General features: G+C 38.5%; 1 protein-coding gene across 2 annotated transcripts in view; it reads left to right on the top strand.

Moving 5' to 3' along the window:
- The window catches only part of SLC9A6 (solute carrier family 9 member A6), a 52,502-nt gene that overhangs the window by 13,985 nt on the left and 22,882 nt on the right, over window positions 1–15,635 (top strand). For both annotated transcript variants that reach the window (XM_022554227.3, XM_089904062.1), the window contains exons 6-10: window positions 37–142; window positions 6,187–6,328; window positions 8,173–8,278; window positions 8,575–8,663; window positions 10,916–11,029. In XM_022554227.3, coding sequence (XP_022409935.1) covers window positions 37–142; window positions 6,187–6,328; window positions 8,173–8,278; window positions 8,575–8,663; window positions 10,916–11,029 — 557 coding nt within the window. The remainder of the gene's footprint in view (window positions 1–36; window positions 143–6,186; window positions 6,329–8,172; window positions 8,279–8,574; window positions 8,664–10,915; window positions 11,030–15,635) is intronic.

Below are 15,635 nucleotides of genomic sequence, written 5' to 3'. Positions count from 1 at the left end.
TGTCTTAATATTCCTCTGACTCTTTCTACTTGCTAGTGACTGTTCTTGCCATATTCCACGAGCTTCAAGTTGATGTTGAACTCTATGCACTTCTTTTTGGTGAAAGTGTCCTCAATGATGCTGTTGCCATAGTGCTATCTTCGTAAGTGTTTGTTTTCTTATTATATTCTGTATATTGAATGTTAGGGTTCTAAGAACCAAAAGTCACTTATTGAGTGAAGTGCATTATGAATGGAAACATTTGAAAAACTGAAGCATTTTTTTCCTCTTGAAGAAATATATACTTATAGATAACGTGGAAAATGCACGGAAGAAAAGGAAGGGAAAAAAATGATATGTACTCCTGACACCTAAAGACAATTACTGTAAACATTCTAGGACATTTTTTAAAATTCTCTTTTTTCTATGCATAGTATTTTTACATAGTTGTGATTGTAGTGTATGTATAATTTTGTATTCTGTTTTAACATTATAACATGGACGTTTTAGTTTTTCATCAAATTAAATTTTTGGCGTACATATATATTCACATGGTTCAAAAATCACAACGATATAGAAAGGTATACATTGAAAAGTCACGTTCTTACTCCTGTCCTCATCCACCTGTCCCCGTAGCCCCTTACATAGGTAACCATTTTATTAGTTTCTTGTGTATCCTAGTATTTCTTTATTCAAATGTAAGCACACATATGAATAAATATTCTTATTTGCCTCTTATTTTAAAAGTAGCATGCTGTATATGTTCTATACCTACCTGACTTTCTCTCACATAACTATATTCTGGAGATCTTTCTGTATCAAAACAAGGAATTTTCTCATTCTTTGTTTGCAGGCGCATAGTATTCTATGAACTGTACTATAGTTTATTTAATCAGTCTCCTATTGGTGGAATCATAAAGGGTTTTCAATTCTTTGCTATCCCAAATAATGCTGCAGTGATTAACCTTGAACTTAACCTGTTTTATACATGCACTGGTATATTGGTGGGATAAATTCCCAGAAGTGAGATGAGTGGCTTAAAGGGTAAATACATTTGTAATTTTGTTACATTGCTAAATTGCCTGTCAAAGGTATTATGCTATTTTGCATTTTAACCACCAAATTGTGGGAGTGCCTGTTTCCTCATAGCTTCACCAACAGAGTATTTGTCAGACTTTGGTATCTTTGCCAATTTGATGATTGAGAAATACCTCATAGTTTAATTCATATTTCTCTTATTTAACATAATCATTTCAGAAACTTTTTAATTTTTAGAAGTATTAAATAATACACTTTTTAAAGGTAATGAAAATGAGCAATATTTTAATCTAGTTGTAGAAATTACTATACATGCTACCAGAAGGTGTTTGCAGGTGAAAGAATGGGTCTGAACCTCTGAGGAACTCAGTCCTGCCAACTCACTCCTGCTAAGCAAATATCTAACCCTATAGACAGTTGCCTTTACTCCACACCAGAACTTTCTACAAGAGAGAAGTAAAACCCCTTCACCTTTCCTCCTTACTTTTATTTCTCTCCTTAATTTCCACTTCATTAACTATAAAAGAGTAATCAGTCACTGACTGTGGTTTACACAGCTTGATTGCCCCCATTGTCTAACAGCAAAGTGAAAATTATCCTTTCTGAGATGTAACACTAATCCCTTAAATGTTGTTTATGAAGATGTGCAAAAGATCAAATCTTCTTTTGTGAATGTAATGTATATAAATTCTACCCCCTCCACCATATTTATTGCCAGATTTTTTTGCAGCTATCTACAACTAATGTAAATTTAATTTAAGAAATAAAGCCCAAAGGCTAGAACTAATATTGATACTAAATGTATGTACCTTCAAGGATGATAGGTGCAAAGTAAAAGTTTTCTATTGTTTGAAGGGAGGAAGAAATGGATAGTGTGGTTATAACTTACGTGTTATAAAAAGAAAATGAAGCTACAAAGATTGTTGAAGTTTTCAGCACATAAGAACATGTAAGATCACCAGTGCTACCAGACGAAGAGAATAGGGTACAGGCAGTTACTTTTAGCATCAATTCGCCATCCTAGATAATTATTCTGCTACTTAATCGTTTACTAATACGTGTTCCTTCCTCATTGCCCTAATGGATTAAGAGTCAGAAAAATCTCCTTTCTGGTCCTATCTTAAGCTGATGTGCCCTGTGCCTTAGTTTTTCCATTAATAAAGTAACTTATTTCCTGCAACTTCAAGAACAGTTGAATAGTATTAAAAGAAGAAAACTCATCAGAAAATTTTGAGCTTGGGGGTGTACGTATCAGTGTTGGTGAAGAATAAATGTGTTAGAAAGAGAATGCCCTTTCCGTTACACTTCTCACAAAGAGGAAAGGACTTCTTGTCCTTCTGTTGCAACCTTTCTCAAACAGGGTCGTGTGAGAGAATTTAAGCCTTGTAGAGAACGATTCAAGTGATTCTTTCCTCAATTTTCCTAAGGATGGTGCATAGCTAGTACTATTCTAGATTCACAGGCGATGAGTTAACTCATTCCATAGTCTGCTGGAACTGTGGTGGAGAAGGACTGTATCTAAAGAGTATCATACCCGGGGAATCATTAGCTGTGTAAGTATCTTAATAGAAGTGAGCAAATGAGTTCCTGCCCAAAAGATGAAGGGAAACCAGTGATGTTGCTGGCTATGGGAGGTCACTAGCTGGAGTGCTCGGCGTTATGTTTTTCATCATCTTTCATTTGCCTCTAAAAGTACGTTAGATAGAAATAGTCTACCTTGTGTTGATTTCTGTTTGATGATTTTCTAATGTGTATATTCTATAGAAACAGCCTTTTACAAAGAGGGGGGCCCCTTTCTGAAGGACTTCTGCTTGGCAATTAACAGGTTAAGACATCTGTTCTTGAAATTTATGTTGGAAGTTGTTTTTGTTTGCTTTTTGACCTGTTAGGTTAGCAGTGACTTTTTTTTTTTTGTTAACGTTAATGCTTTTAATCTGGTGAGGGTGGAGTGAAACTGGTTCCCTCATATATTGCTGTATGAGGTAGAGCTGTGTGTACTGATATAGTGTCATACATATCTAGTTAGAGATGAAGTCTAAGTTGCATAGCATACCTCTGAATGGATATACCATGATTACCCTGGAGACCTAAATTCATACTACTTTAAAATATGTTTTTAGGGTCATTTACATTTTATAGAATATAAGTGTGAGTAAACAAACATGGCTGACAAACTCTTTAACTTTACTGGTTATCAGAGATACACATATTAAATTAGTGGCCATTTTTACCTATTCAGTTAACAAGAAAAAAAATTGTTAGTGAAAATAGTTACTGCTGGTAATGGTCTAGTACAGTCATTCTTAACCGGGGACAGTTTTGCAGCCCCCCGCCCCCCAACCAGGGGATATTTGGCAATGTCTGGGGACTTTTTGGTTATCATGAATGGGAGGAGGTTGCTACTGGCATCTAGTGGGTAGAAGCCAGGGGTGCTGCTAAATATCCTTCAATACACAGGACAGCACCCACCATCCAACAAATGATTATCTGGCCCCAAATATCAATAATGCCAGGATTGAGAAACCCTGGAGTTGTAAAACTATATCACTTGTACATTGTTGTTGACATTGAAATTGGTATTATCTACTCTTTTATATTTTATCATTATGATAATAAAATTAATATTCAAAGTAGTTGACTTAGAAAGTAGAAAATTCCTGAAATTTCAGCTCTCAGAAATAACCACTATTAAGGTTTTTATCCAGATTTTTTCCATTAGGATATTAGCATACATATAAATATATTAACTTTTAAACAAAAAGAGGCATAGCACTATACATGCTTTTCTGTAACTTGCTTTTTTCACATAGACATTGTACTGTATTAATACCTCCATTATCCCATTGTATGAATGCACTACAAATTTACCTCTCCAACCCCCTGTTGATTAATATTTGGTGTTTTCTAATATCGTACTATTGTGAATAGCACTGCAGTGAACATATTTATGTGTAAATCTGTGTGAATCCTTGAGAGTATTTCTGTAGGATATTTTTTAGAAGTAGAATTTCTAGGCCAATGGATATGATCACTAAAACATTGAGAGATGTAGTCATATTTCCCTCCTGAAATGTAATACAGATCTATTTGAAAGCCATTGTTCAACATGTAAAAGGAGCCATAGGTATAGTAATACCCTATTTCTAGGAATGTAGCACAGGAAAATCGTCCAAAATTTGTAGAAAGCACAAATAAGTTCTTTCACACTGTTATTTATAGTAGCAAAAATAATAGAAGCAAAACTTTTAAATGTCCGACAGAGAGGAAATGGTTAAATAAATTATGTTATATCCATTTGGATCATTTTTGAAGTCTTAAAAAACCATGGTTAGACTGTAATAATTCTTATGTCATTGTCAGTTGAAGAAGCAGAATTCAAAACCATATGTCACTATGATTACAACTAAACATGAAATAGCATGCATGTAACAAAAAGAGGGGAAAGAAATACAGAAGGAAAATAATAGATCTGTCAGGGTAGTGGAATGATGGGGTGATTTTTCCCCCTAAATTGTACATTGTATTACTCTCAGGATTTTTTTTAAGTATTCATAAAAATGCTACTGCCTCAAGATAAAATGTTGACTGATGTAGAAAAGGTGAATTAAGATTTCAGTCCAGAGGCCAACATTTGACTGAAAAGGAAGAAAACAAACCTGTCATCTCTTCTCAGCCCACCATGCTTTTCCTGTGTTCTTATACATTTTAGTGATTAAAGAATAAAATAATGATTAGTGTGAATCTTGAATTTCCATGAACCAATCCAGGGAAAGCAGTCTCAGGAGGCATGGCATCGATATTTTGTTCTTGCCAGCATTTTGAAAACTATCGCCAGGGAGGAAGGTTATTGTAGCAATATCCTTTCTTTTCTCCAGCCAGCCGCTATATTTTCATGCTATAATGTAGTCAAATCTCATTTACAGTGGTGGAGCCCTTTATGTGTAGGTAAGATAGCATGACATTAAAGGCCATTTCCTATTCACTGAAATAATATCAAATCTACCAGTCCCAAAATGATCTGGTCACTTTGAAGATGTAAATGCAAATGTTTAAATTTTTCAATTCAGATTGAGTCTCAGAAATTTCTAGATGCCATTACCAGAAATTCATGTTAGAGTCATACTTCAATAAAATAGGTAAAATTAGGAAATTTTAGCTTGGTCTTAGATTTTATTTTGTTTTGTTCTGTTTTTTAGTTTAACCAGCGAGGTATGAAGAGAACTTGGTAAACATGGTATAGCAAGGCCATTTTTTAGCCTTGAACCATAAAAAACATTGCAGTAACCACAGGGAGAATTCATTATATTCTTCGGAATGTGTTTTTTCTGCTTCTTTTCTTCGACATGACTTGCATGATGTCTTTGAGTCTGAATTTATTATAAAAACACTGGTACCTCAATTAACTGAGATGAGAACTGATTTAGTAATGGTAGGTGCTCTTGCCAGAGACCCACTAGCAACACTGATTTTCTCCGCTGTATTTACTTCCTGGGGCGACTGTTTTAAAAGAAGTATTTTTAGACTAGGTTTGAACTGTGAGTTCAAGATGGAGAGTGTCCCTTCTAATTGCTTGTCTTGGCCTCTTACAGAGTGGCTTTCTTTCAGAAGTTCGAGGTGGAGGATCCAGCTGGGTATGCTAAAAGTGCTGTCAAGTGGATTCTAATTCCTTGGCAGGCCTTTCAAGCCCTTTTATCTATAAAAGTCCATTTCAGTGAATGAATAGATAGGAGGCATTGGGCCCATTCTGGTATTCTAAAAGTTGAAAGGGTACTTTAGTCATCTTTTTTTTTCCCACAGGAAAAACAAAATGTGACCGGGTTGAGTATTGAACAATATTCTTTATATTCTTATGCCTCTGTTGGAAATACGGGGAATTTTTCATTAGTTTGTTCACATTAGTACATTAGGGCTTTCAGGCACTCAGTACCAGTAAGTCATAAACAGAGTCACAAAAGAATAGTACTGCACAGTATCTTGAGGCTGGAGGAAAAGGCTTGGTCCAACCTTATTTTGGCAATTCAAATCCAAAGTTTTTGGTTTTTACGCCCTCTGATTTCATCTTCAAGCTCTACACTAGGTAATTTTTTAAAATTTATTTTACTCTTTTTTTAGATAATGTTTTAAAAGTAAAAGTTGCCTCTAGAAGTAAGAACCACCTCTCTTTTGTAGCTCAATAGTAGCATACCAGCCAGCCGGAGACAACAGCCACACCTTTGATGTCACAGCCATGTTCAAGTCTATCGGGATTTTCCTTGGAATCTTCAGTGGCTCTTTCGCGATGGGTGCTGCTACTGGAGTGGTGACAGCTTTAATATCCTTTTGTTCTATTTATCTTTTCTTGTTAACCTCACAGAGTCATTGAATACTGTGTTCCATGGTCTCCACTAGTTCCATAATTGACATAGTGTTATAATTATGAACCTTATAAACAAGTACTTGGTTTGAAAACATTAGGCAATCATCTTTACCAATAAATAAAAGAATTTCATTGTTTTGTGTAGGACTTCATGCCCTCAAACACTCACTACAGAATTCTAATTGGACACAGTGACCCTTTGGGGGTGAACTTTTTTTTTTTTTAAGATCCATCCACTTTATTTATTTATTTTTTAACATCTTTATTGGAGTATAATTGCTTTACAATGGTGTGTTAGTTTCTGCTTTATATGGGGGTGAACTTTAAGGTTGTAGACTAAATTGATATAAAGGTAGATATATTCCAAAGAGCCTCTGCTTGTTCTGTACGGCTGTTCATCCTGGCAGTATTTTGCTCTTCGTTTAATAGGACAAATAGGAATGTATGACCTCGATGCCAGTTGAACAAAATAAGGTTCCCAGGTTAGGATAGCTGGGAGTTCATCTCAGCTGTCACCGATTTTAACCTTCTGCTCTCGAGTCCTATGCACTGCCACTAATTTGCTGTTAGAAATATTGAGTAAGTCAATCTTGTATTCATTCAAAAACAACCCTCTTTTTTTCTTACTCATTGTAGTTTTAAGTTAAAATATAATAAGTTAAAATATAATAGAAAATGATAGTTTAATAAATGGATCTAAATTTTCTGTTACTGGATTCTTTAAGTGCGAATATCCCTAAAATTCTGGAACTTCAGTTTTCCTTTTTATATCAGTGTTTCATTCTTCAAAAAAATTTCTTGATTGCCTGCTACATGCCACATGCTATGCCCTGTGTATCAAAGATAAACAAGACAGACGTGGCCTCTGCCTTTTGGAGCTTCTGATATAGAAGCATTGACACTTCACCTCATGGGACCTCAGTGTAGGAAGGTAGAGGGCTGGGACAGCAGGGAAGATGAGTGGGGCTTGATCTCTAAAGAGCTTCCAGCTCTAAAACTTCTAAGGTACTTTCATATAAAACAAGTACTTTTTCTGAGAATATATTCATTTTCTATACTTCAGTTTTGTGGTGGAAGAAACTTGTCTTCGGGCTTTTTACAGACGAACTGAGGCATAAAAGGACAGTGAAAAGAGTTCTGAAGAAGGACCAGGATTTCTTCCCTAGCATAAGTTCCTTGAGGAACTTAATCTTTGTGTTGTAGTACACAGTTGTTGAAGAGAATGTAGACTCCAGCCTGAGATTCACCACAGCTTGACACGGGCCCTTCCACTGGCAGGTAACATATACTTGTTAGACTAGTATGAGTGAGGGACGTGCCTCAGTTTCTTCATCATGGAATACTCCACATCACAGAGGTGTTAGAGGATTAAATGAACATGAAATCTCATGGAAATGACATATTTCTTAATAGATATAAATTGCTATCATTATGGAAGCTGTCTTGCTTTGGGTCACAAATTAATAGAGTTGGCATGTTGCGTATCTGATCTGTCACTCCTGTCCTTTACTGTCATGTCTATTCTTTACTGTGTGGTTTCTAGCAAGGCATGTGATACCCGTAAAACAATTGGATGGACTAAGCTATAGGACTTTCTCATGGAAGGGAAGGCTGCTGACTCCTTAGTACAATGCTTGTATTCAGAGTTTCTTTGCTTTGGTACCTCCTTATTCTATGACTTTTGTGTTAGAGACTGGAGAACCCTTCTTTTGCTTTTATGCTTGCCTTGCTTCGACTACTATTTTTTCTAGTCACACTTCTGTATTATGAGATCTTGTTATCAACCTTGACAGTCTTACGTGACAAAGTTCACCAAATTACGAGAGTTCCAGTTGTTGGAGACAGGCCTGTTCTTCTTGATGTCCTGGAGTACCTTCCTCTTGGCTGAAGCATGGGGTTTCACAGGTAGGTTACTTTTTCCTTTTAATTTTAAACCCTTACAAGGAGGGACTTAGCCAGTGATTTTTTTTCTGTGTGTGGCCCAACCCCTCTAGTGTTTGAACACACTTGTTAGGGTTGGGATTTATGCTGTCACTTTAGAATGTAAAAGATTTTCAGTGGAAGCGGTTCCTCTCAACAAAGTAAGTCACAACCGAAAATTTTAACACTAAGCACCTAATTTACTTCTATAAAATAAGAGCCTCCGTATAGAAGTTGGGAACTCTCCTTTTATGTGAACTTGGAACTTGTTGTATTTATAGGTGTGGTTGCAGTGTTGTTTTGTGGCATCACACAGGCCCATTATACATACAATAATTTGTCCACGGAGTCTCAGCATAGAACTAAACAGGTAAGAGAAACTTTATAGTTTGTGAATAAACTTTTCCTCCTTGCAGCAAAACAAATTTTTTCTTTACTGAAAAATAATCTTTGTTCTGTTCAAAGTGATGTCTGCTCATTTCAACTCCTTTTCTGTTGACTCCAGAGATAGATGGAATTGTCAGATTGAAGGGTGACAGCTTTTAGGGTATAGATAGGTCAGCAGAATAGCCAGGGGCTGTTATTATTGTGGCTCCAGTGGTCAGTCAGTTAGCTTCCTTTCCTTGTTTCCCTTGTCTTATGGCTTTTTATCCTTCAAGTTTTATTGAGATATAATTGGCATACAGCACTGTCTAAGTTTAAGGTGTACAGCATAAGGATTTGACTTACATACGTCATGAAATGATGACCACATCATCTCATATAGATACAAAATTAAAGAAATAGAAAAAAAAATTTTTTCTTGTGATGAGAACTCTTAGGATTTACTGTCCTAACTATTTTCATATGTAACATACAGCAGTGTTGATTCTATTTATCGTGTTGTACATTACATCCCTAGTACTTATTTATCTTATAGCTGCAAGCTTGTACCTTTTGACCACCTTCATCCAATTCCCCCTCTCCCCACAACTTGCCTTTGGTAACCACAAATCTGATTTCTTTTCTATGAGTTTGTTTGTTTGTTTTGAAGTATAATTGACCTACAACACTATGTTAGTTCCTGTTATACAACATAGCAATTTGGTTTTCCTATACATTTCAAAATGATGACCATAAGTCTAATTACCATCTGTTACTGTACAAAGATATTACATAGTTATTGACTGTATTCCTCACACTGTACATTTCATCCCCATGACTCATTTATTTTGCAATTTGAAATTTGTACCTCTTAGTCTCCATCACCTATTTCTTTCCTTCCCCCACCCCCAACTCCTCTGGCCACCACCTGTTTGTTCTCTGTATCTGTAACTCTTTTTCTGTTTTGTTATATTTCTTCCTTTTTTTGGTTTTTAGATTCCACATATAAGTGAAATCATATAGTATTTGTCTTTCTCTGACTTATTATACTTAGCATAATACCCTCTAGGTCCATCCGTGTCGTTGCAAATGGGAAGGATTCATTCCTTTTCGTGGTTGAGTGATATTCCATTGGGTACACACACACACACACACACACACACACACACACACACACCACATCTTTATCCATTCATCTACTGATAGGCAGTTAGGTTGCTTCTGTATCTTGGCTATCGTAAATAATGCTGCAGTGAACAGTGGGGTGCATATATTTGCTGAGCTCTTAAGTTCAAATGCATTTTACCCCCACCATGTTTATTTTATTTTATTTTTTTTGCGGTACGCGGGCCTCTCACTGTTGTGGCCTCTCCCGTTGCGGAGCACAGGCTCCGGACGCGCAGGCTCAGCAGCCATGGCTCACGGGCCCAGGCGTTCCGCGGCATGTGGGCTCTTCCCAGACCGGGGCACGAACCCGCGTCCCATGCATCGGCAGGCGGACTCTCAACCACTGCGCCACCAGGGAAGCCCCCTACTAGCTTTATATATGGTTGATTTATTACCTTTATTGTATATTTGCCTTTACCAATGAGATTTCTTCTTTTGTAATTTTCATGCTTCTAGTTGTGGCCTTTTCATCACAGTGATGTGAACAGGTGGAGGTGGGCAGGCAGCAGGAGAGGGTACAGAGCACCAGGCTGTAATGTGTAAGCCCTACTCCCTCAGTGAGGGCTGAGACCCATGTAAAAAGTGAAATCACATGGCAAGGTGCTGTTGTGAGGGTCGTCATGAAGCATTCTGTGCCAGGATAAAAGGATTTGAGCTGGATCTTACAGCCCGTAAAGAGGGACGTGTCTTGGAACTGCCATATTTTTAGGGATTGCAGGATTACCAGTTAGGGCCCTTTCACAGCATTATGGGTGGGAACTGATGAAAGTTAGACTAAGGCAGTGGCAGGGACAGCAAAGAACATTGCAAGAGAAAAATTGGCAGGGTTTGCAGGATGAGGACAAGAATGACTGAATATGGGGATTGAAGAAGGGAAGCTGATTGGGGAAATGAAGGGGTAACATTTCTGGCTTTTTCTGTGGGCCCAGAAAAATGTCATCTCTACATTTGCTCCCCTCTGAATCATGAGTTTGGGGGGATATACATGAACGTTACATATTTGAAGTATCTGTTTCAATATCTTAGTAATACTCATGTTTTCAAATTATGTAACTTTATTTACTGGACTAACCTTTTAAAATTTCGTTTCAGTTGTTTGAGCTTCTCAATTTCTTGGCAGAGAATTTCATCTTCTCCTACATGGGACTGACACTGTTCACATTCCAGAATCATGTATTTAACCCAACATTTGTGGTAGGAGCATTTGTATCCTTTATTATGTGTTCCATTTTGGAAACTTCTTTTTAAATTGAGATTTGCATGGGTTTTCTGGAGGGGTGATTGATAAGAATACAGTTAAATATATAAAATTTTCCTCTGAGTAAAGCAAATCAGGATTTCAACTTTTTTATCTATTCTATTCTATTTCCATTTTTTGTTTATCACACAAATAATACTAACAGATTGAAATGACAGAAAAAAAGCCTCCTGCCATTCTGTCAACCCCAAAAGATAAAACTGTTTGTCCTTGATTACTGAAGGGAAGAAAGAGATATTGGATGGTGGGGAGCAGTTTGCAGTCTGCCACAGGGCAGTAGTTGAAAGATGATGAAAGATGGAAGGAGGATCACCCACCCCTCCGTCCTTCCTTCCTTCCCTCCCTCCCTCCCCCCATCTCTCTCTCTCTCTCTCTCTCTCTCTCTCTCTCTCTCGTTGAGTTTTTAAAACCCAGCTGAAAAGGAGAAGCTGATTACATGAAAGACAGCAATCAATAGTGCCAGTCTCATGAGAAGGCAGGCGGAGATGGAACCCAAAGCACCAAAGCACGTGGGGAGGGACGGGCCTTCAGTGGGAGGGAGCACAGCTCCGCCATTGTTCCAGGAAAGGGTAGGGTATGTAGAGATGAGGGTACATTTGCAAGATGGCGTTCCTGTCTGATTACTTCTATTTTTATCTGTAAAGTAGGAGGTGAGATCATCTGCTGAAAGTGAGATAGGAGCAGGTGGCCTATCAGTTATCTATTATATAACAAGTTACCCTAAAACTTAGCAGCTTAAAACAACAAACATGCATTATTTCACATGGTTTCTGAGAGTCAGAAATCTAGGAGCAGCTTCACTGGCTGGTTCTGGCTCCAGGATCCCTCCTGAGGTTGTAGTCATGCTCTGGGCTGGGGCTTCACTCTCTCGAGACTTGACTGGGGATGGAGGAGCCACCCCAACCTCACTGACACGGCTGTTAGCTGGAGGCTTCAGTTCTTCTCCGCGTGGACCTCTCCATGGGGCAGCGCACAACATAGCTTTCCCCAGAGTGGGTGAGCTGAGAGAGCACCAAGATGGAGGCCAAAGTGCCTTTTATGACCTAATCTTGGAGGTGATGTACCATCACCCCTTCTGCCATTTTCTATTGGTCACACAGACAAAACCTGGTACAGTGTTAGCAGAGGCTACACAAGGGTGTGAATACTAGGGAACCCTCTAGGAGGCTGGCTCCCATAGGTGATAGGAGTTTTGAGGAGAAGGTTTGGAAATAATGGTTGCAAGAGTGGGAAAGTGAGTTGACCAAAGGAATGCAGTAGAATCGCTGAGCAGTGTTAGGGACCCACTTGAGTTTGAGGAATAAGTATTAACAGTAGAATCAATCTGCCCCGTTGTATGACTTTGTCCAGGAGAATTTAGCTGTAAGCGTGGAGAAAATAGATAGCTGAGTCCATCTGAGTTTGGTGTTTTGTCAAGTCGGTGCAATGAAAACAGAGGGGTAAGTGAATGCAAGGTATTGGAATGAGTTTTATTAAGATGTGACTAAAAAAGGAAATGAAGAAGGGAGAGGACTGACTGATGGAAAAGTAGCAGGATCTTTGGACTGGAGGTCCCAGTGAGGTGGAAGAATTATCCGGGATAGATGAACATGAAACATTGTGGTCAGAGAGAGGGATGTTTGAATTAGTGATTTTCAAAAGAAGTACTGTTTTTAAAAAAACACCTCAGAATGAAGATTCTGCCAAAAGAGATTGGCAGAAATATTTCTTTAATTAAAGCTCTAAGTAGGATCTGTGTTAGAAAGTGAAGTATTACTGAAATGCCATTCTGCAGTCTTAGTCTTCTGAGAATTAACTTCAGGCAAAAAATGATAAAACCTTATTCATAAGAGAAGAACCTTAGCTGGAAGACTCCCATGAGATCAGTAACTTCATATCCTGCTAGTCTATGAGAAATTTTTTGAGCAGTCAAGTGGTTTGATCCACTATACTTATCCAGAAACAAGGCTAAATATTCTCTATAGGTTTCTGAGTCTGTTAGGAATTGAAGTTCCTCAATACAGAATCCTACCACGGAAACTGACTCTTACCAGGAGAGAGTTGCTCTCTTGCTGGCTATGTCTGTTAGGATATAGGTTTGGTTTCATGTGGCAATGACCCAAGTTAACCAAGGTTTAAAGAGGATAGAAATGTGTTTCTTTCTCATGGGAAAGTCTGGACTGATGTGGCAAGCTCTGCTCCACAAAGTCAGCAGGGACCCAAGCAGCCTTACGAGCATCCTTAGGGAGTTGCCCTTGTTCTTAGGGTCCCAGGTGGCTCACCCCCACCAGAACATGCACACATCACTTCCACCTAACACCCATGGGCTACACCTCCCAGCAGAGGAGGCTGGGTGTCTATATACTCAGATGAAAATTGGAGGTGATGGGGAGGAGTATCTACTACTATTGAGGGAAGAAAAAATAGATATTGGGGATATAACTAGCGGTCACTGCCACATTGACCCACATGTTTTGTTGTTACTGTTTTATTTTCTTGTTTATTGTATTTTTTTTCAGGGAATCACTACTTTTAATAACCTTTGGATTCTAAACTAGTTTTAGATTTACAGAAAAATTGTGAATACAGAAAGTTCTCATATACCCCACACCCAGTTTCCCCTATTGTTAACATCTTACATTAGCATGGCATGCTTGTCACAATTAATAAACCAATATTGATACGTTATTGTTATTTATTTATTTTTGCGGTATGCGGGCCTCTCACTGTTGTGGACTCTCCCGTTGTGGAGCACAGGCTCCGGACGCGCAGGCTTAGCGGCCATGGCTCACGGGCCCAGCCACTCCACGGCATGTGGGATCTTCCCGGACCGGGGCACAAACCAGTATCCCCTGCATCGGCAGGCGGACTCTCAACCACTGCGCCACCAGGGAAGCCCTTGATACATTATTATTAACTGAAGTTCATACTTTATTCAGATCCCCAGAGTTTTTCCCTAATGTCCTTGTTCTCATCCAAAGTCCCATCCAGGCTGCCACATTTTGTCGAGTCATCATGCCTCTGGAGGTTCCAGTTGACTGTGACAGTTTCTCAGACATTCCTTGTTTTTGATGACCTTTGACAGTTTTGACGGGGTACTGGTCAGGTATTTTTCAGGGTGTCCCACGACTGGAATTTGCCTGATGTTTTTCCCGTGTTTAGACCAGGCTTGTGTGTTCTTTGGGAGGAAGACCACAGAAGTAATGTGCCATTCTCATCACATCATGGTAAGGGCACATACTTATCAGCATGTTAATAATGTTGGATTTGCCTGTCTTTCTTAATTCATGATATTGAGCATTTTCCACGCCCTTTATTGTTAAAAAAAAAAAAAGAAAAGAAAACATGTGAGTAAAATATGCCTCTTGAAATTGTCTTCTTGTAAGGTTGCCTTCTTTGGAAATTTTTGGTCGATTTTTGACCCCCCAATTTTTTTTGAGGGGAGGTGTCATTCATGGGTCTGCAATTATTGTGAATATTAAGTGACCATTAGCACTGTTTAAATCTGCTGTTGCAGGAAACGGCCAAAAGGCGGCAGCATTTCTTCATTCCCAAGTCTGGTTACTAGGGCAGCAGAGCCTTCCCGGAAGTCGTGTTCCTAGGTTGTAAATTAGCCTGGAATGTGCCAGGAAAACTCCCCCTAAGTTTATGCCTCACTACTTCTTGTTCGTTTTTTTTTTTTTAATTAATTGATTTATTTATTTATTTTTGGCTGTGTTGGGTCTTAATCACTTAGCCTAGATAGTGTTTGTCAGGTTCCTCCATTGTAAAGTTCCTCAATTTCCCCCCTTTCTATGTTGTACTGCTTAGAAGGGAGTCACTACAGGGAGCCACACTTAGGGACTGGGGAGTTCAGTTCCACCGCCTCGAAGACAGAGTATCTAGAAAATTATTTGAAATTCTTTCCACGGGAGATTTTTCTATTCTCCCCCATTTATTGTTTTAAGCTATCACTTATTTATATCAGTACGAACTCATTGATATTTATTTTATACTTCAGGTTATAATACAGTACTTCTTTTAAAATTGTGTTGCTTGACCTGTTCCAGCTTTGGCCACTAGAAGCTCTTTCAGTGGGCTCCTGTGTCCCTTGTGTTTTTTTGTTTTGTTTTGTTTTTGTTTAAATTTTTGTGAGTGCTTCCTCACTTTCTGGAACTATAAGGTGCTTCAGGCTCATCTTATATATTTTCTGCCGCAGCCCTAGAATCAGCCATTTCTCCAAGGAGCCCTGGTTCCTTTTATTGGGGAATGGTATTAGAAACCAAGATCTGGGCTCTAGGTATGCTCAGTGCTACTGGGTGTCCTGGTTTCTAAGCCCTTCCAGCTGACAGAGGAGGAATATATATGTATATATTAGCTCCTGAATATATGTGTATCTATAAATATTTACATAGGTAGCCATCTGTATTTCTATTAAGCCAGATACCAATGTCTCCAACTCTAATCCGTTACCATATGGGTCATTCTAGCCTCCTCCCCTGCTGATCTGTGAATCCCCATTCCAATAGTGGGAAACCTGGCTCCCACCTTCTACCATCCATTACTTAACTGTTCCATTCCAGCATGCATAGTAAT

The sequence above is a fragment of the Delphinapterus leucas genome, chromosome X, assembly GCF_059928025.1.
Source record: "Delphinapterus leucas isolate spDelLeu-1000000601 "Yukka" chromosome X, BTC_Dleu_Yukka2, whole genome shotgun sequence".
In the NCBI taxonomy this organism is placed as follows: Eukaryota; Metazoa; Chordata; class Mammalia; order Artiodactyla; family Monodontidae; genus Delphinapterus; species Delphinapterus leucas.
This window is presented reverse-complemented; position numbering and strand designations above follow the sequence as displayed.